The sequence below is a fragment of the Podarcis pityusensis genome, assembly GCF_964106645.2.
Source record: "Podarcis pityusensis genome assembly, chromosome: Z".
NCBI classification, from domain to species: Eukaryota; Metazoa; Chordata; class Lepidosauria; order Squamata; family Lacertidae; genus Podarcis; species Podarcis pityusensis.
In genome coordinates, this window is record NC_138044.1 from 15,552,982 (window position 1) to 15,575,098 (window position 22,117).

Genomic DNA, 22,117 nt, shown 5'->3' on the forward strand with positions numbered 1-22,117 from the left:
ATCCAGAATTGTGATGTGGCACTACAACTCCTCCAATGGGGGTTGCACGTTGGCAGCCTTACATTTTTATATCTGTAGGAAGACAAGTAATCCATAAGTGCCAATAAATAAGGCAGCAAGTTGTGCAGAGTCAGCATGCTGGTGCTTTGTGAGAGGACTAAGGGAATCCCTCATCGGTCAGACTAGGCCAGGCCAAGCCAGGCCTCACCTCCGTTTCTAAGAAGGTGAAACTGGAGAAAGTCAACATAAAAAAAATCCAAGTATACAAAGCTGACTTGATAATCCTGATAGTTGCAGTTATATAACCTGTAGGCCCTTTGTTACCCTAGAAAATGAGGACATGAGTTAGAAATGGCGGTCGCTTGGCTGTGAATGGCACCTTTCCAGAAAAGCAAATTACCCAGTGTCTCTTTAAGTCCATGGCTTAAAGAATCAGAGAGCTGTGTGAAGGAATGAATGATGCGGCCTAGGGAACTCCAGCTTCAGCTGAGAGCAAGAACTAGGTCCTTATGGATGAGGGGAGAGGGCTGCAGTTTTGTGTCCATAAGAGGGACAGTCCCTGTTGGTGACCAGCTGTATTGTTTGCCTGTCAGAGCTTCTCTCTGTGTTTAACAGTTACGTAAATACCAGAAATTCCTCTCTCTACTGGAGGGGGAAATTTTGCATGTTCAAATTTTGCCTGCAATTGTTGAACACTTTGATGCTCTTTTAAAAACAAAAAATGGTGAGAAACTGAACCCAGATCCTCAGGAACATGTAGCAAGAGCAATTCTGTGAGGGAAACGAAATGGGATCCTATGAGCAGATAGTGATTGGCGATGTAGTTCTTAAAAGCTTTAAAGCTATTTTCTTAATATATATATATTTTTAAGGCGGGAAACCTGAGTTTCACTAAGGCAATTCTGTGAGGTAAATGAAATGAGCCCAAATGAGCAGACATCAGTGTGTGAGGGAGGAACTGAAAGGTGGGTTTTGAAGGCTCTGGAGCTCTTCAAGAAAAGGAAGGAAACTTACGCATAAGGATGTCAGTTTTTGTTTCTCTCGCTTTATCATTTTCCCAACCTCCCTGCTGCCAAGTTTAGATTTCCCCCAAAACATACATTTTTATGTACACACACAGCTAGCTAGCTATTAAAAATAGCTATTTATTTATTTATTTATTTATTTAACATTCATTTATTTATATGTATATTTTTACATTTACTTATTTGTACCTTCATTTGAATCCACACACATTACAAAAAAATGCACTTGGGTGTGCTATATCCACGACTACTCTCCACACATTTATGCACACTTTACCCTATTATATGCATTTTTGTACACAATATTTGGCCAGAGAAGTGTGTTGCAAAATTTAACTGTGAATGCTGATCAATGAATGTGTTTATTTGTTGTATTTCTATCCCACATTCTTTTCCAAGGATCTCAAGGTGGCATACATGGTTCTCCCCCCTCCTTACTTAATCCCCACAACAACCCTATGAGGTAGGTTAGGCTGAGAGACTGGCCCAGGGTCACTCAAATGAGCTTCATGGCCAAGTGGGGATTCAAACCTGGGTCTCCTAGGTCCTAATCTGACACTTTAACCACTACATCACACTGGCTCATATATTGCAAATTAGGTAGGAGGATCTTTAAATTTGAACTGAATACAATTACACCAGTCGCCCTGCTTGTGGAACTGCTCTGATAAATGTGTGGCTATTTTTTCTCTTTTTTAACCCATACTTACTCCAGGACAGTCAAATCAATTTGTCTGAACCAGATCAGGATATAAACAGGTTGTGTCTCTCACACTGTGTCAACATGCTCCCCACTCCACAGTTTCTGAGAGCCTACTGGGAGCCAGGACATAGGTTAAATTGCTCATGCTGCTCTATAAATCCCTTTGGATGAGATCATATAATTTCTTCATCTACAGCTCAGGTTGCCAGCGAAGCCCATGACATGCTGAGGAAGGAGATTCATGCAGCTTCTTGAGGGCTTGCTGGTTTCCTCCTCTGACAAATAAACTGAGCACAAATTGGATGCAAGCTTTGTATGGATTCAAAGAATGGCACAAGCCACATAAATCCACATTGTGCCACATGCAAAAAGGAGCACCTGAGATTCAATCCGTGTGACCACAATGCTACAGAGCAGGGAGGTAGCTGCAGCTCTGTAGTAGAGCATCTCCTTTGCATGCAGAAGTTCCCAAGTTCGATCCCTGGCATCCCCAGGTAGGACTGGGATACGACTCCCAGCCTGAAATCCTGGAGAGCTGCTGCCGGTCAGTGTAGAGAATACTAAGGCAGATGGACCCATGGTCTGACTCAGTATAAGGTAGCTTCCTATGTTCAACAGGAACGTCTGTAACTCAGGAGTAGAGCAGGTCCTGGGTTCAATCCCCAACATTGTATTGTATTTTAAATATTCTGTTGGGAGCCGCCCAGAGTGGCTGGGGAAATCCAGCCAGGTGGACAGGGTATAAATAAATGTATTATTATTATTATTATTATTATTATTATTATTATTAACATTTCCAGCTAGGGCTGCCCGAAACCCTGGAGAGCTGTGGCCAGGAGTGCAGACAACAGCACACTAGATGGACCTGTGTTCTTATTTAATTCAGCCCTTTATTCAGAACCATGAGGACTAGAATCTTACTTTATTTTTAGGGGACAGGTGGTAGCTTAGTAGTAAAGCATCTGCTTTACATGCAAAAGGTCCCAAGTTTAATCCCCAGTGGCATCTCCAGGTAGGGCAGGGGAAATAGTCCTGCCTGCATTCCTGGTGAGTTGCTGCCAGTCCGTCCATACAGGACTGAGTTCATTGGTCTCACTCGGTATAAAGAAACTTCAGATGTTTATAGACTTTCCACTTCTGACAAAATATATGATGCTCAAGAGGAACTAGTTTTCTGATGCACTTGTAATTAGCGAAGGCAGGCATTTCCCCCCTGCCACATGCTTTTTCAAATTAAACGACAATGTCTCCCGAGAAACCTTAAAATAACTCTCCTGTTGATGCTTCACTCTAAAGTAATTAGTACTTATTTCCAGCTGACTACTACACCGCTAACAACAGCAAAACAGTGTATTGCCCCAAAGTAGAAATATAAAGACCCTCTTGCCATATCTGATCAGTTAAGGAAAACCTGGCAAACTGCCTTAATTATGAAACTTACATATTGTTACCGGCCACCCCAACCTCTACTGAGTGGCAGCAAGAGATTTCAAGGTTCTTGGAAATTAACCAGGGTTCGCATTTACCTGGGAAAAACCAGGCACAACGGAGACTGAAGTGTCTTAGAAATATGGTTTATTCACGCATGTTTACACCTGAGTTAGAGAGAGAGAGAGAGAGAGAGAGAGAGACATCCCAAGAGGGGCTTGTCCTTCCAAGCAGTGCAGCACTGGATTTAGAGGTACCTTAAGCCCCATCCCTGTGTCTCTCTGTTAGCTGCCTGTTCCAGCCCAGCCCTTTAGTTTGCTGCCCTTCAGTCCCTGCATAGAGTTCTGCCCACTTCCTGCTCCTTCTTCCCAGAAACCCCTGCTCCCAAAACATCAGTTGTAAAAGGACACCCTCTCTTCCTGTGGTGACATCACCTCCCTTGTTACCCTGGCAACCTCCTTCTGTGACTGGCAGAGCCTTCTGTCTTGTTGATGACTTCCATTGAGGGCTGATAGCTGGCTATCAGCACCATCGTTTCTTCAATGACCCACCCCCAGCAAGGCATCACCAGGCTGGCTTCATGAAGAAGTTTGCTGGTGTTATTCCCAGCCCTTGCTAAATTCAGGAATTTATGATTTTGCTCAGATTCTGCCACTCCACTGAATGTAGAGACTATGGGGAGTCTGCCACACCCCCTCATATACTGTATAATAAAAATGCAATACATAATAATCAAGAAAGCAAATTTATTAAGCCATGTTGGGCCTTATTCTTACATTTCTGGAATGCCAGTGTATTATATATTTTCCCCCTTTAATTTATACACAGCATTATAGAATTTTTGTTGTTTGTTCTATTATCCCTTCCAGTGCTATTTTTCAAGAAAAAGAGGTGCCGGAACTCACTATGAACACCTCTGTTGTTCTCTTATAATGGCAGTATTGCCCACTTGAGAGTTGCTAGAACAGTTCTGGCGAGTTCTGGCTGGGGGGGAAAAACCCTGATCTCTTTCCCTCCTTATACACTTCCTTTTTTCTTTTCCCTTTATATTTCATTCTTTTTCTTCTTAGGAAACAAGAATGTTTTATATATAATAGTTTTGACGATGAAATGTAATAACATAACCTTAATAAAATCATTAAAATTAAATGGCAACCTCATCCCTGTTTCCCCCTCACCACTATCTGGGTTGGAGAAAAAGAGTTGAAGGAGAAAAGGATGGAGTCACTCATGAAAAGGTTAAGAAAGGCCACCTTTCTCCATACCTTCTCACAGCTTCAAAAGTGCTCCAAGGACTGAAACAGCGACTTCTCAAAGGGCAGTGGGAGATGATAACTCCAATACTTATGTGCCTATTTAAAGCCAGCCCAGTCAGCAGGATCCTCTCAGCTTTGAGGAGAAAATAGTTTTAACATCAAGGCAACACGCTGGCAGCAAAATGCCTCAACAAGTCTGTCAGCATGCTAGACATGTCATGGCTAAATCCAGACCTTGAGCATCAGACTGACCACGCAGGGCAAAGATGTGAAAGAGGGCCCAGATAAATGCATTTCGGGACTTCAGACTTATGGTAGGACAAGCTGCAAATTATGCTCCATTTTGGTCTCGATGGCACTCAAGCCAAGGTCTGTTCCATCTCATTTGGTCCTGTTGTGAACATTGTGTGTGAACTTCTTACATAAATTACACACTTTTGCAAAAACCCATCTCCTCTCAATCTTTTAGAACTCTGCTTGCCTTCTGCTGCATTATTGCTTCCTAGTCTTCCTCGGTCATGGCAATATCAAATAGTTCATTGCCAGAATTGTTCCCACCTATAATCATAAATATCCTATTTCAAATCCCTGCATTGGTTTTCTGTCCTCTTCCATATCCTGCAGAAACTCTTTGTGCACACCTTTGGAGCATTCCATAATAGCCTTCACTTATCCCATTGTTCTTTTTCATCATCATCAAAAAAATTTGCTGCCCTTCTCTGGCAGGGTCCCAGTGTGTTTGACCATAGAATCATAGAATTGTAGAGTTGGAAGGGATCCAAAGGATAATCTAGTCCAACCCTTGCAATGCAGGGATCATAGCTAAAGAATCCTTGATAGATGACCATCCAGTCTCTGTTTGGAAACCTCCAATGAAGGAGAGCCACCAATGTCCAATAGCACTTACCGTCAGAAACTCCTTTGTAATGTTTAACCAGAATCTCCTTTCATGAGATTTTAATCCTTTGGTTCAGGTCCTACCCTCTGGAGCAGCAGAAAACAAGCTTGCTCAGTTTTCCATGTGACAACCCTTCAGATCTTCTTTTCTCCATGCTAAACATACCCAGCTCCTGCAGCCGTTCCTCGTAAGGCTTGGTTCCCAGCCCCCTGATCATCTTGGTTGCCCTCCATTGCATATATTCCAGCTTGTCAACATCCTCCGCAATACCGGCACCATTTCCCTAGATGTAAAGCACTGGTTAAATGTGTGGCACTTACTGTAACAACTTCATGGTGAGTACCGGCACCTTTTTGCTACTGCATCACACTGTTGATTCATGTTAAGCTTGTGGTCTACCAAGACCCCTAAATCCTTTTCACATGTACTGATAGTAAGCCAGGTGTCACCCATCTTATATTTGTGCAGCTGCTTCTTCCTGCCTAAGTGCAGACCCTTACATTTGTCCCTTTTGAAATTCATTTTTTTAGCTTGTGCCCAGTTCTCCAATCTGTTAAGGTCATTTGGAATTCCTATTCTGTCTTCTGTGACATTAGTTACCTCTCCCAGTTTGGTGTCATCTGCAAATTGGATGAACATCCCCTCAATTCCTTCATCCAAGTTGTTTAAAAAGATGTCTGATGGAGCAAGCTTGTTTTCTGCTGCTCCAGAAGGTATGACCCAAACCAATGGATTCAAATGACAAGATTCTGAAGAAATATTAGGAAGAACCTTTTCATGTAAGAGCTGTTTGACACAATGGAAAGGACTACTCTGGAAAGTGGTGGGCTCTTCTTCATCTGAAGTCTTTAAACATAGGTTGGGTAGTCGTCTGTCAGGGATTATTTAGCTGTGATTCCTGCATTGCAGTGGGCTGGACTAGATGACCTTTGGGTCATCCTTCCAACTCTGCAATTCTATGATGCTACATTATGCCCCTCAGATGACCAATTCCAATCCAGCTCTCTCAATCCCAACATGGACTCTTGAGGATAGCCAGAACCTCATGAGTGAAGGAGGGAGAATTTTCTTCGTGTACAAGAAATCAAGGTAGGCTTCTGACAGAACCTCTTACACATCACTACACATGTTAAAACAAACTTAGGTTTTGCTCCTTTGACCCTCTGAGTCAATTCAGTTTTGACTGCACTGTCATGCCACCTTTTCTTTCCTTCCTTCCTTCCTTCCTTCCTTCCTTCCTTCCTTCCTTTCTTTCCTTTTCAGAAGTGACACTGGTGTTTAACTATCCCCCCAGACATGGCCATTTATATTTCCTGTTTTGGTTTTGACTCATATCTTTACCCCAACTCTTGTTTCAATGACACTCTAAAAGCTCTAGTTACTGGTCAAAAAACTTACACAATTCACCTGCAGCTTGAAAGCCAAGTGAAAAGAGAAGGGGAGATGTGTAACAACAAAAAAATATGTACAGAACGTTCACGATTCTTTGAGGCTCTGAAATAGCTACTTGCCTGCAGCGAGTGAGAATTGCCCCCAGGCAGCAAAGCAGGGAAGAGAGTTAGTTCTATTTACCTCGTATGTTAAGCCCATCAGTACATTGAACTTGACAAACATTGGCATATGGACTGACTGGCTAATATTTACTGGTGCAAAAGAGAGAGAAAAGGAGAATTCCTGGATGCCAAGATCCAAGTTTGAGGCCCATACTCTTTGTTGAGAGAACCCCAGCAGAGTTTTAAAGTCTCAAAATATGTAGTAAAGGATGGAAATATAGGTTGTTAAACTTTTAAAATACACCCTTCCAAGTGAGGTGTTCATTGTGAGTTCCAGCACCTCTTTTTCTAGGATAATAGCACTGGATACAACCCAATTGATCTAGTAAGAAAAAGCAAGAACAGGCTTTGTCTATCAAATGATCCACGAAAAAGTTGCTGCATACCCGTTGCATAGAATCTAACAATGAGAAAACAATCTTTTCTCATCTGAATCTGGAATGCCCCCAACATGTGTGCACTCAACTGCTTTGGCAGAATTGACACTGCTGAGGGTGCCACATAATACCCATTCCACATCCGTTACAACTCAGTGAATTAGTGTGGCAGCACCTGCACTTTGGAACTCCCTGCCTGTTGAGATCAAGCAGGTGCCTACACTGTACTCAGCAGCTAAAAACATCCCTGTTTAGACAAGTCTAGCCAGATGCTTAGAATGTTGAGGTGATTTCCATCTGTTTTAGTATTTTAACTTTTGTATGGGTGTGATGTTTTTATTGATTTTTCTGTTTTACCTTTTGTAGAGCAGTCTGAGGCTTTTTTTATAAAAACAAAAAAACAAGCAGTGTATAAATGTTATGAAATAAACAAATAACTAGCTTCTGGGATGAGGATGTACAGTACTCAGATCAGCTTCCCCCAAAACTAAAAACAGAAGAACTTGCTTGCAGCATCAGAACAAAGACCCATATGTCATCCCAAACAGGTGCCCCAATTGTAAACCTGCAAGCAGGACCTGAGCACAAGAGCAATCTCCCCTGCTTAGGTTTCCAGCAACTTTTATTCAGAAGCATTACCAACCACAGAGGCGGAGCTACAGTCATCATGGCTATTAATCTTTGATAGCCATGTTTAATCCTCTTTTAAAGTCATCCAAGTTGGTGGCCATCGCCGCCTGCTGTGGGAGCAAGTTCCATAGTGTACCAATGTGCTGTGTGGAAAAAGTATTTTCTTTTATCCTTCCTGAATCAGCTGTCCATAAATTCTAGTGCTGTGAGAGAGGCTGAAAAATGTTTCTCTCTCTCGCTACTTGCTGGGAGGATGCTGGGAGCTGAATTGGTCCAGCAACGCTGGGGACTGAAGGCTGAAGGACACTGCTCTGTTTCGAAGGGCTGTAAAGTTAACAGACCCAAAGAGGGGAGAGCAGGAAGGGCCTTTGTGGTTGTCCGTCAATGGTGAGCACCTGGCAGGCAGAGGCCACCTGGTCACAGCCTTCTCCATTTGGGTGAAATGCAGTCTATTTCAATTATAGCAATTACGGTATGTCTAAATCTGGACCTATGCATATAAAAGAGCAGATGCACAGTTTATGAATATATGTGCACCTCTTTGACGCATAAGTGACAGTCCTTGATTCCAGTGAAGTTAATGCAGTATCAGAGCAATACACTCTTGAGTGGTCCCTGGTTATTAAAACTGTTGCTGTCACCCTCTGGATGATTTGTGGGCAGTGGGGGGGGGGGGATTGAGGCCAGTTGCTTGAATGCTCAAATGCACTGCAAGAATCTCCAGGAAGGTCACAACTGATCACTTCCGGGGGCAGGCAGGAAACCCACACATGTAAATTTTGGGGTTGAATCAGGAGATAAGTAAGCCCTGCAGTCAGGATTCCTGTAGTCTGCCTCCAATAAGTACAGTACTATTGCCAACCCCCTTGTGGCTTAAACCAGGTGCAATGCTAAACAAAAACAAGTTGCATTGATCTTGGGGGCTTGCATCCTCCCACTGCCTGGCACAGCTTGCAAGAATTTCAAAAGCTTTGTGTCCAGTTTGTACCACTGACTGGTTGCTGTGATGCCTGAACATGGATAATCTGTGGTTAATCTTAATGATGGTTTGTACGAACAAGATGACTTCAAACTGTGGTTTACAAGGTTGTTGTGTGTTTTTTTGTTTTTTTGTTTTGATAAACCATGGTTAAGACTAACCACTGTTATGATTAGTTTGGAATGGCATGCTAAAGTGTGTTCAGTTTAAAACAGAAAATTCCGATCTCCTCTTTGTGGCCATGCCGGGGGTGGGCAGACGTGAACCTGTGTGTAAAGCCATCTTTTATGAAGAAAATGATATTGGAATCTGATACCCTAGTAGTATTCAGCCACCATTCCCCAAATTTACCCAGCACAGCCTGTCTCTGAACTGCCTAAGGAGCCATTGGTTTTTCAATCATAGCTTGGCAGCCTTACCAAACAACATCAATTTCTTTTCTGACCCTGGAATAGAACACTTGAGTATTGAGTTCTTGACCCTTGTCTTTGAAGCTATGAATGCTTTCCCTTTGTGATCCAGCAATAAAACTAAGTCCTCAGGGATACAGACCCAACCGCAACACCTTAGCTATTAGCAAAACGTCACAGCCCCTTTTCCTCCTGATGGCTGTGTTAATCTGCTTGGGACTCCGTGGCTGTGACCAGACATATTTGGATCCCGTTAGACCTTCTTATATGACGTACTGATGGCAAGTTTAAAAGGGGTGGCAAATTCCCCTGATTTCAGATTCAGGTTTCTAGCCCACATGGCCACAGAGAAATCAGCTCTGGGGGAGGAAAAATAACAAATCATATTGAGGGGCAAAGGAACTGTGGCTGTGGCATTGTACGCCACTTTGGGGTCCATGCATGGCTGTCTCTGCACCTCCACAAAGGGGGATAATCACCAAAGAGGCATTTATCACCAAAGCTGTTCGGGCCACTAATCTCTCAAGGCATTTGTGTAATCAGGCCTTTACATGGACGGTTGCGGAGAGGAGAATGAGAGCGAGGGAGAGCTCTCTGCTAATGCAACTCAAGCCCCTCCAAACCCTCCTCCATCAGTGCCGTGGACAACTGGCCTACTTTGCAGCCTGAGGTCAAAGCAGCTTAATGAAGGAGCTTGCATTATCTCCTGCTCCCATAACCTTCCCTCCTTCCCCATGCCCCACTGATGTGGGAGCCAAGAAAAGCTCTCCATTAGCAATCAGCTTTGGGCCCCATTCCAGCAAAAGTGTCCTTCAGCCGTCAAACTGTTCAGGCCCAAAGCCCCTTTCAAAGGGGCTTAGCGAAGGCAGCTTCTCAAGCGCTCAATGCAGGGATAAAAATTAAGGGTTCTAATTCTAGAAGGTAAGTACTGCTTGGATCAGAGGCGAGCCTGACGAGTGAGCATCATGTCACAGCCTCCAAACTAGGGCTTGCAAAGTTGGTTGGAGCTGTGGCGGAGCATCTAATGGAGGGCTCGGCAATTCTTCCAGCCTCAAGGGCCATGTTTCCTTCTAAGCAGCCTTCTGGGGGCCACAGAAAAGGACTGTGCAGGCCAACAAGCAAAAGTTGCTGGAACGAGTGTCAATTTACTTCCTGCAGTGCTCCTGATGCTCTCTGCACACTGTGCGACTGAACCCGTCATGCCCCCCTAAATCTGCCTCTTCTGGGGCTCTCTACATGCAAATGGTGCACTCTACCACTGAGCTATCTCCTTCCCCTAGCCACAATAAACAAGATTCTAGTCCTCATTGTTCTGAAAAATCACGCAGCACATAGTTCAACTATGGAGCTTGCTCCTACAAGAGGCACTGATGGCCATCAACTTAGATGCTTTTAAAAGAGGGTTAGACAAGATCACGGAGGGGAGGGCTGCTGATAGCTGTTAGCTATTATGGATATGTTCTGCCTCCATAGTTGGAGACAGCAAAGCTTTCTGAATACAAGTTGCTGGAAACTTAAGGAGGGGAGGGTGCTGCTTTTGTGATCGGATTCTGATTGTCAGTTTCCCATAGGCATCTGGTTGGCCACTGTGAGGACAGGATACTGGACTAGATGGACCACTGGCCTGATCCTGCGAGGATCGTCTTATGTTCTTAAGTATTGATTGAATTAAGTAGGAACACATGAAGCTGTCTGATACTGAGTCAGGCCATTCATCCATCAAGTTTAGTATAGTCCACACTGACTGGCAACAGCTTTCCAGGATTTCAGGAAAGGGACATTCCTAGCCCCATCTGAGGATGCAGAGGATGGACCCAGAGACCTTTTTGTACAAAGCATGTGCTCCCCCACTGAAGTACAGCCCTTGCAAAAGAAAAGAAAAATGCTGTTGTTGTTTTCCCCACCTTAAAAAAATAAATAAATCCATCCATGTTTTCCTCTCTGTCCAGGTTAGCACACAACCCCAGACTAAGACTGTGGGGAGCCCAGTTCCTGGCTGCCCCTTAACAATGTTCCATTGTGATGCAACAGAAACACATCAGGATTTTGAAGCATATGCTGGCCGCGGTGGTGCTCAACCTCCAGATACTGCAATAATGTAATCATGGGCAGTTTATGCAGCATGAAATTGCCCGAATCTGTTCAGGAAGAATCATCCATAGCAAAAGGCTTTGGTGGTGGGGGATGTTTGTGCAGCTCATGGGAAGAAAACAGGAGAGGGAGGACATCAGTCAGAGATAATTCTTCCCCTCCCCCTCCACACACACTTCCACAGAACGCTACAACTCCCTATCACCCAATGCAATTGACTGTAAATATTTCACACACTTGCAAAACTAACTACAGAAATGGTGGCCATCCCTGGCTTAGGTGGGTTTTTTGTTTTGTTTTGTTTTTAAATAGAGGCTTGGACAAATGTACAGAGAGTAAGCTGGTCAGAAGCTGTTTGCTTCTTGGTTTGGAAACTGAGTCCAGCACAGAATGCAGTAATGGGTGGAATAAGAATGAGTGAACCTCCCAACTTCCCTTGATGCCAGTTGGATTCCCCCACTGCTGGTTTCAAGCTAAAAAGCCTTGTACTGTTTGGGATCCCTATACCCAAAATACTGCCTTTCCACGTATTTATTTATTTGTTCCATAAAATTTATAACTGCTTGATTGTAAACAAAATAAAATGGGTGGGAGGGGAGGAAATCTCAAAGCAGGTTAAGGAAAGGATAAAACAAGAAAGGAAAAGTAACAACCATAATACTTTCGAAGGGTGAGAATAACAATAGACTGAAAACGGATTAAAACCCACATCAACTTTCTAAGCATCTGGACATCTTTGTCTAAACAAAAATGTTTTTAGCCAGTGCTAAGAAGAATACAATGAAGCCAGCTGCCTGATACAAATAGGCAGGGAGTTGCTGCCACGCTACTTAAAAATGCAGGGTGGGTATTATGTGGCACCTGTAAGAGCGCCAGTTCTGCCGAATGAAATGGTCAAGTGGGCATAAATGAGGTAAGACCATCTGCAGGTAAATTGGTCCCAAGTTGTTAAGGGCTTTATATAATAATAACACACTGAACTTGGCCTGGTAGCAAAACAGCAGCCAGTGCAGATCTCTGAGCTCAGGTGTGATATGCTGACAATGTCTCAGTCCTGTCAGCAACCAGGCTGCAGCATTCTGCACTAACTCCATCTTTTGGATCAATGCAAGGGAAGCCCCACATAGAACACATGGCAGTAATCCAGTCTTGAAGTAACACATATGAAGAAGAAGAGCTGCTGCCAGTCAGTGTAGACAGTTCTGAGATAGATGGACCATTGACCTGACTCTCGGTATAAGCAGCTTTCAATGTGCATATGAAACTAGCTTAGTTTATGGAGGTAAAGTTCACGTCTGCCTGCTTTTACATCTGGCACCTGGAAGGTTGCCCATAATATGCGGCCCTCCAGCAGAAAAGGGTTCCCTGCCACTGTTAGAAATAATACCCCAGTTCCAACCCTCCAACCATTATTAGCCTGAGGGTAATGGTGGCATATTGGCATCACCAGTGGAAATAGGGTTACCATCACCAGAATGCCGCTTTAAAGTAAATGGATGTGCCATTGTACTTGTATGGGCAACTTTGAAAGGCCTTTTAGGTCACGGTCTAACATCCAGTGATCTGAGAACTCAGCTGTTCTGAAAGTAAACTTTCCTTTTGGTGCCCTTCCAGTCAAAATGTGCCCCTGCTTCATTAAATCAGGGGATGGACGCTTAATTAATGGTGAGTAGCAGACACAGGAGGTATTTTCTTGATTCTCCCGCCAACAGATCAAAGTTTAATTAAGCAAGAAAAGTACCAAAAGGAGGACATTTCACTTGGCTAATTTGAGAACTACAGCAGAAGGGGGTATGGCGAACCGGTAAATGCACAGTTCGTTATTGCTTAATCTTTAATCAAAACTCCTGTTGCCCAGAAATGAAAACCAGCTTGAAATGTTCACGTTCACCATTATATAGGGTTTGCCTATAAGACGCTGTGGTTCAAATGCAACACAGCAGGGCTTCCCTATCACTTGGCACACTATTCACAAATAGCAGACCGTGGGCACCAGAAGGGAGGTCATGTACCCAACAGCAAGTTTAGCGAGTTATAAAACACTGAATCATAAGATAACACATGGCTAAGGGGAGATCTGCTGGCAATCCAAAATCAGAATACAATTCAGTAGTTCTTCATGCAGAGGATAGTTAAAAAATGGAACTCACTCCCATAGGATGCAGTGGTGGCCACCAACTTGGATGGCTTTAAAAGAGGATTAGAAAAATGCATTGAGGAGAGGGCTGTGCTACTACCTGCAGTGGCTATGCTTAATCTCCACGGGCTGCAGGCATGCTTCTGAAGACTAGATGCAGGAGACCCCAGGAGGGGAGAGGGCGCTTGTGCTCAATTCCTGCTTGCTTGTTTCCTACAGGCATCTGAGTGGCCATTGTGGGAAGAGGAGACTGGACTAGAAGGGCCACTGGACTAATCCAGGAGGGATCATCTTATATTCTTATGTCTGCTTTGCACATTACTTTAAAAACAACAACCCTACAACAGTGTTGGGAAACCTAACAGTCCCAGGGACCAAGTGCATCCCTGGAGAGCTCTTGATACAACCCTTGGGACTCCGGTCCGGCTTTACCTCCTCCTCAGCCATTCCTTCTTTCTATAGGCTCCATACTACCTATGCTTTGTATCCTTCTTGAGTGCTTTTGCCTGGCTGGAATGTGCCCTTGAACTCTGCTCATGCCCCTTGCCTCCCTCCCAGCCTGGCTTGCGGCCCCCAGGAGGTTGCCCAGGAGAGAATGTGGCCCTTGGGCTGGAAGAAAGTTCCCTGGGTGATAGCCTAGAATGAGAAAATTAATAGCCGCCATATCTGTAACATAACATTTCTGGTTTCAGTGTCAACCTCCCTATTAATCCTGACAGGAAGCCTCTTCAGAGTCCCCTTCGCTGAACCACTCCAACATAATTAGCCAATTTAACGGGGTTTTTAGTTTGCATCTCAGCTCTTTCATCTGATAAAGCAGCACCATCGCTATTCAAACTGGACTGTGAATGGGGGAGGCAGAGACAAAGCTGACAGAAGCTCGCCCCCGCCTCCCCCCCCCCGTGAACACACACACACACACACACACTTTCTCTCACTCATTCTTATTAATCCTGCACTGATTTCTCCCACTACAGGTCTTCCAGCGGCGTGAGGATGGCTCCGTGAATTTCTTCCGCGGGTGGGAAGCTTACAGGGATGGATTTGGGAAACTGACTGGAGAACACTGGCTCGGTATGTGCATCTTGGCCTTTATTATCACAGCTTTGGGGAAGAGGCAGAGAGGTGGCTTTATTTATTTTTAGCCCACCATTTGCAGCAAATTGCTCAATGTGGTGCACATGATTCTCCTCCTCCTTTTCATCCTATCCTCACAACAACCCTGTAAGGTAGGTTATAGGCTGAGAGGCATTGACTGGCACCACCCCTTGAGCTTCATGGCCAAGTGGGGGATTTGAACCCAGGTCTCCCAGGTCCTAGTCCTCATTTGATCCCCACAATAACCCTGTGAGGTAGGTTAGGCAGAGAGGCAGTGACTGGCTCACCCAAGATGGTGGTCCTCATTGCCTCCTGTGGGAGTGAGTTCCATAGTTTAACTATGCATAGAGAAGGACTTTATTTTATCTGTCCCAAACCTTCCATCATTCAGCTTCACTTGATACCCATGAGTTCCAGTGTTATGAGAAAGGAAGAAATGTCCACTCTCTCCAGGTCATGCATAATTTTGCAAACTTCTATTATGTTGCCTCCTACTGCTTTTTTCTCAAAACCAAAAAGTCCCAAATGCTCCAAGCACCTGTTCACTTTGGAATTTCCCTGTTATGCCGGCCTTGACCCATTCCTAGATAAGCTGCACACCAGCGAGCAGAAACCTCTGAATCAAAACTGTTGGGGTTTGCAAGGAAAGCTGCTGTTGGCTATTGTGTCATGTTGTGGAGATGATTTCTACCTAAGGAGCCTGCAGCCTGCAAGTATAACTTAAACTACTGGTAATTAAAGAGAACACCAGGTGCGATGGAGGAGAGGTTTGAAAAAGGGAGAGAAGGAGTCATCACTCACGGCGAATGACAAGTTTCCCCAAATCACCTCTTAATTGAGAAATGATCAGCAGGACTCCTTCTCCCCACTCAGCACCCACCTCTGGAGAGGTGCTTTTGCAAGTCCTAATTGATAGGCAGCAAAATCCCATCTCTCAGCCTCTGAAGGCCCACACTAAAAGCTGCATGAAACAGAGGCTGAGAAGGTTTGGACTGGGAAGTGGGACTAAATTGTGGATAAAGCACATGACACAACAGCCAACAGTAGCTTTTCTTGTTGTGTTGGCTGGGCTCTTAATACCCCATGGCCTCTTCCACCCCCACTTCCAGTTGGTGCATGACATGGAGGAATTGGGTAGTTTTTCTCCCTCTCTCACAACACTGGAACTTGTGGACATGCAATGAAGCTGAGAGTTGGGAGATTCAGGACAGATCAAAGAAAGGACTTCTTCACTTCCTCCCACTGGATGTAGTGATGACCACCAGCTTGTATGGATTTAAAAGAGGAGTGGACAAATTCATGGAGGAGAAGGCTATCAATAGCTACTCATCATAATGGCTATGTTCTGCCTCCACAGTCAGAGACAGTAATACCAGTTTCTGAATACCACTTGTTTGGGACCACAGGAGGGGAATGTGCTGCTCTTATGCTCGAATCCTGCTTGTGGGTTTCCCAATGGGGCACCTGGCTGTTTACTGTGAGAACAGGATGCTGGACTAGATGGGCCATTGGCCAGATCCAGCAGGGCTTTTCTTATGTTTGTACATCCTTAGAATCATGGTATTGTAGAGTTGGACGGGACCCCAAGCGTCACCTAGTCCAACCCCCTGCAATGCAGGAATCTTAGCTAAAGCATCCATGACAGGTGGACATCCAATCTCTGCTTAAAAACCTCCAATGAAGGAGAGTCCACCACTTTTTGAGGAAGTCGGTTCCACAGTCGGACAGCTCTTACCACCAGAAAGTTCTTTCTGATGTTGTGTCAGAATCTCCGTACTTGTAACTTAAGGGTAACTACCCTTAAGTTACCCAGAGCAGAATCTTGAATCTCCAATATCTGCACACCACACATTTTAAAAGGAAAAGGTAAAGGACCCCTGACAGTTAAGTCCAGTCGTGGACAACTCTGGGTTTGAGGCATTCATCTCGCTCTATAGGCCGAGGGAGCCGGCGTTTGTCCGCAGACAGTTTTTGCGGGTCATGTGGCCAGCATGACTAAGCCGCTTCTGACGAAACCAGAGCAGCACACAGAAACACCATTTACCTTCCCGCCATAGCTGTACCTATTTATCTACTTGCACTTTGACGTGCTTTCGACCTGCTAGGTTGGCAGGAGCTGGGACCGAGCAACAGGAGCTCACCCCGTCACGGGGATTCAAACCGCCAGCCTTCTGATTGGCAAGCCCTACGCTCAGTGGTTTAGACCACAGCGCCACCCGCGTCCAATCACACATTAAGGCAGGTCTGATTTTTAATATTTTTGGTAGCCTTAAGAAAGCTGCTTTCTGAAAAGGCTGCACCTTCTAAGAAGAACATAGCAAATTATGTATTTCATAAAATGCATATACAGTGGTACCTCTGGATACGCACACCTCCGGCTGTGTATCCTTCAAGATGTGAACACAGCAAACCCGGAAGTACTTTTCCGGCTTTCACCACACGCGCATACGCAGAAGCAGTCCCTCCGGTTGTGGAAACCTCAGGATCTGACCAGAGCTCCGGAATGGATCCTGTCCGCAACCGGAGGTACCACTGTACTGCTTGATTGCAAAAAAAACCCAAAGATATCAAACTCTCAAAATGGTATACAAAGAAATAAAACAACGAAATTGCCAGTAAAAAAGTACAAAACAGCTATTTAAAAGTCTTCAAAATACAATTAAAATCAAGAAGTTTAAACTGAGATTAAAACATGTCAGCATTCTACATGTCTGGATAGGCTTGCTTAAACAAAAAAAAAAAATGTTTATAGCTGGTGCTGAAATGAGTGCAGCAAAGGCACCTGTCTGATGTCAATAGGCAGGGAGTTCCAAAGTTTGTATTTCCTCGTTTATAAAATGCAGTGTCTGACAAACAGTCATGTATGTATTTAAGGACACATCCATGCCCCACATATAAACTGATTTGAAACTCATTTAACAGGGTTGAAGAGGATCCATGCCTTGACCACGCAAGCCAGCTACGAGCTGCGCATTGACCTAGAGGACTTTGATAATGGCACAGCTTATGCACATTATGGAACATTTTCGGTGGGTTTGTTCTCTGTTGACCCTGAGGAAGATGGCTATCCAGTTACTATTGCTGACTATTCTGGGACAGCAGGTAAGTTTGCCTGGTGCCTAGGGCAGAGGGGATATGTGTGAGAGGGGAAACAGATACGCATGTGCAGTGGATATTTGTGCACTGGGGATGTGTGTTTGTGAATAGCTGTGGAAGTTTGGGGTATATACCTCTTTGTGGATCACCAGGAAAAAAGGAAGGTAGGAAGGAAGGCCATTTGCTCTGTGCTCAAAATACCGTGCATTATATCCAGAACAGCACCGGTGCTAATAGCATTGGAGCAATCGGGCCTGTCAGAACGGCAAATTTCCACTTCAAAACAGCTGCTCAGAATTGAAACTTCAGTTCAGAAATTGACATTTCACCCTGACAGAAAGAACATTTAGGTCGGAACGTCCAATTTGCAAGGAAGAATTTAGCTCTCAGCTGTCAGGGACTAACTCAGAAAGCAAATATTTATAGTTTTATTGACGTTAAACAAAACAAAATTTTATTTCAACTGAATTGCAAACCCCTTTCTAAAATGTAGAGCTACAGTTCTGTTCATTCGTTTAGCCTCACCAAAAACTGCACCTTTAGTTTTTCAGCCTTCCATTACTTTGTCGCAGAATGTTGACATTAATACCCCTAGCGCAGATCTGGTGCCACCTGCTAGCCAAAATGGCTATGCTTTTGTCTCCATGGTTGGAGGCAGTAATGCTTCTGAATACCAGTTGCTGGAAACCTCAGGAAGGGAGAGTGTGCTTGTGCCAGAATCCTGCCTGTGAGTTTCCTACAGGCATCTGGTTGGCCACTGTGAGGACAGGATGATGGACTAGATGGGCCATTGGCTTCCTCCAGCAAACTCTTCTTATGTTCTTATGGACCTGCTGAGAGCTTTTGGAGCAAATTTCAATAGGCTGTCTGTGGAGTTGGGGGGGCAGATGTCCCTGTCCACCAAGTGGCCCTTTCCAAAGACCTCACCACGCCCTGACAAATGACTCCTTCCCCCTGCAGGCGACTCGTTCCTGAAGCACAATGGCATGAAGTTCACCACCAAAGACTTGGACAACGACCACTCAGAGAACAACTGTGCCTCCTTCTACCACGGGGCCTGGTGGTACCGCAATTGCCACACCTCCAACCTGAACGGGCAGTACCTGAAGGGCCACCACAGCTCCTACGCCGATGGCATCGAGTGGTCCTCGTGGACAGGCTGGCAGTACTCCCTCAAGTTCACCGAGATGAAGATCCGGCCTGCCAGAGATGAGAATTAGCTAAGTCTCCTTCCCACATCACCCTACTTGTTCTCTATCCCCACCCCACCCACACCCACACCCCCAGTCCCCCGTAGCTCAGTGTTGTTTTTTGTCTGAGTCTGGGGCAGCAGGACCCGAAAGAGCCCCCTTCCCACCAAACAATGTTTTAATACTTCAAGAGTTCCCCTTGATGTGCACAGCCGGTTCCTGGAAGCAAAGGTGCCAGCTCTACCTCTTCCAAAGCAAGGGTTGTCTTAAGTCCACAAGTCTCCCATATAAACACAAGCAAGAAGGATTTCCCAGCTGCACAATGGAAGCCATCTTACTCACCCCCCACCCCGACGACAACGACGACTACTTATTATTCTTATTCTTATTATGAAAAAAGAGAGGTGCTTCGATAGCCAAAGAACCTGGCCCCTAGAATGTGTGAATCTCTTAGTGGTCCAAGCATATCCAGCATCCCACCCCATAGTAGAGATGTAATCATGCTATTTATAACAACAGCCTGATCTTTAGGCAAGGTGAGCTCACATACAAGGCCAGGCTGAAGGAGATGAAATAGACCCATGGCAAGGAAGGAAGGCTTTGTGTCAGTGCTGAGAATGACTGACAGTGCTTCAAAGCAAAGCCAAAGGAAAATATTGCTGTGCTGTCAGGAAATCACACATCATGGATTGCACTGAAAATGACTCCTGGATCATAGAATCGTAGAGTTGGATGGACTCAAAGAGTAATCTACTCTAGTCCACTGCGAAGCAGGAATCACAACTCAAGAATCCTTGACATATCCAACCTTTGTTCATTTGGTGTGAGCTTGCCTCGCTGTCACAACCAGGGGCATCAAGAGAACTTTGAAGGAAACAGGAGCAGGAACTGCTGAAACAGTTTGCTTTTTCGCCTTCTTGTCTGGAATAGAAATTATTCCAGCGATTATTTTCAGTATTTGCCTTTGTTGTTGCTTCCAGTCTGCCGATGATCTGTAACCGATTATGCTACACACACACACCCCATTCTGCACTGCATTTCCTGTGCATTAAATAAATGCGGTGGGATAATGTAATGACAGCATATGTCACCTGCGTAATTTATTGTGTAAGTTACATTATTTCATCACAGCAGATGAGATGAGTAGTTTTGGTGGAAGACAAAAAGGAGCGGAATGGAAACGGTGTTACATGTGACAGCTACAGGGCAGAACCGAAAGGGATGTCTTCTCACATCTCTAGTCACAACACTTTCTTTGTGTTGCTGCATGAAGACTGGAGGGTGCCCCACTGTTCTTATGGACAAAAGGACAAACTAAGCACCAGGGTGAAGGATGGAGTCAGCACGTCAAGAGTAATGATTTGCACCAGGACATGCAAACTAAGAATGGCCAGCCTTCGGGCATAGCTGGACTCCTCTATCTTCTCTCAGCCTAACTAATTCAAAGCCACAGGAATCAGCCACATTTGTTTGCAAGTCCTTTTGAAGTTGGGAGAGACAGAGGTAACAAGGCACCCACAGGCCCTGATCCAAAAGAATCTGAGCAGGAAAACACACTGGAGGTTGTGAGAAAGAGCCACAAGCAAGGAGGGGGCTGTATTTTCAATGGGGCAGAGCTCAGTGGTAAAGCAGAAGATGTAGAAGATCCTAGGTTCAGTCCCCAGCATCTCTCTCCAGGTAGGGCAGGGAGAGACCCACTGTCTGAAACCCTGGAAAACTGTAAACAATATCATGTGACAAAGCGCGTCAAACAATACTGAACTAGATGGACTAATGGTCTGTCTCAGCATAATAAGGCAGCTTCCTGTGTTCATCAAGAGCATCCGCAGCTCAGTGCCAGAGTACCTGCTATGCATGCAGAAGGTCCAGTGCTTTTTTTTTCAGTCGGAGTGTGTCGAAGCACAGTTCTGGCACTTCTCAGGTGGGTGCCATTGTGGGCTGGCAATCCTCCCACCTGTTTCTTGCCTTTTATGCACTTCTGAGAAGCCCAAAGCAAACATGTCAGGTCAAAATGGAAGCTGGTCAGCATGTGTGAGTCTACAATTTTTTAAGAACTATGACTCCACCTATCTCCTAGCCGTGATTGGTCAAGCTATGGGGTGGGGCCAATTCATATTCCATTTTCTTCAATCAGTCTCCCGTGTAGCAGCGGCAGGCTTTAAGCTTTCCTGCCAGGCCTCTACTGTTGCACATGTGTGTGTTTCTGCAAGGGCCTTTCTGAGATGCCCTAGCCCCCTGCCTGAATCTAAGAGAACAAGGGAAGCAGGTGTGCATTTATCTGACCTGCACAAGAACCAGGGGTGACCTCCAAACCGGTTAGAGAGACAGTTTGCAGTAGCTTTTAGCACCTCCGTGGGTTTGTTGTCAAACCGGCAATTGTTCAGGGTTGCCCTGAGTTGCCCGACGACTTACTGTAACAACTTTGTGGTGAGTTCCAGCACCTATTTTTCTTGTGGGTGGGGCGGGGGAAGCACTGAGAAGGCCCGAGGTTCAATATCTGGCATCCCCAGACAGGGTTGGGTTGACTCCCTATTTGAAACCCCGGATAACCTCTGCTAGTTAGTTTGACTGCTCTAAGCTAGATGGATCAACCGTCGGACTTTGTATAAGGTAGCGTCCTGTGTTCCTATGGAGGAATTTGCCCTTGTGTCTCAGTTCTGCAGAAAGCAAAAAGGGCAGGCACCTCTGAAGAATCACATTGCCTTCAGATGAGGGAGCAAGCTGTGATGTAATAAAGGCAGAATTAATGCATGCCCCAAAATCCAGCAAATCCTGAGCACCCAGTGCTTCCCTGCATGCACACACATAGGCAAATGAGGCTCATATTTCACATGGTGACTATCAAATTCTCTGTGGCCCATATATCTAGGGGGAAAAATTTTAAATGGGGAAAGCTCAGCCTAGTCATAGAGCATCTTCTTGAGATGCAGAAGGTCCCAGCTTCAGCCCCTGCCATTTCCAGGTAGATCTGGAAGACTTGCTACCTGAAACCCCTGGAGAACCACATTCAATCAGGGTAGATAATACCAACCTAGGTGGGCCAATGGTCTGACACAATATAGGGCAGCTTCCTATTCTCCTATTTAACTATGAGGTTAAAAAAAACCCGTGAGGTTTTTTCAGAACCATGAGGACCAGGATCTTGACAAACGTAGGTCTCTAGCTCAATAGTAGAGCATCTGAGTGTCATGCAAAAGGTCCCGGGTTCAATCCTTAATGACATCTTCAGGTAGGGCTTGGAGAGAA

General features: G+C 45.0%; 2 protein-coding genes across 3 annotated transcripts in view; both read left to right on the forward strand.

Moving 5' to 3' along the window:
- FIBCD1 (fibrinogen C domain containing 1) overlaps positions 1-19,951 on the forward strand; it is a 74,632-nt gene extending 54,681 nt beyond the window's left edge. The window contains exons 5-7 of the mRNA XM_080990644.1: positions 14,465-14,561; positions 17,508-17,687; positions 18,642-19,951. Coding sequence (XP_080846770.1) covers positions 14,465-14,561; positions 17,508-17,687; positions 18,642-18,901 — 537 coding nt within the window. The 3' untranslated portion in view covers positions 18,902-19,951. The remainder of the gene's footprint in view (positions 1-14,464; positions 14,562-17,507; positions 17,688-18,641) is intronic.
- The window catches only part of QRFP (pyroglutamylated RFamide peptide), a 149,132-nt gene that overhangs the window by 93,331 nt on the left and 33,684 nt on the right, over positions 1-22,117 (forward strand). The window lies entirely within an intron of this gene.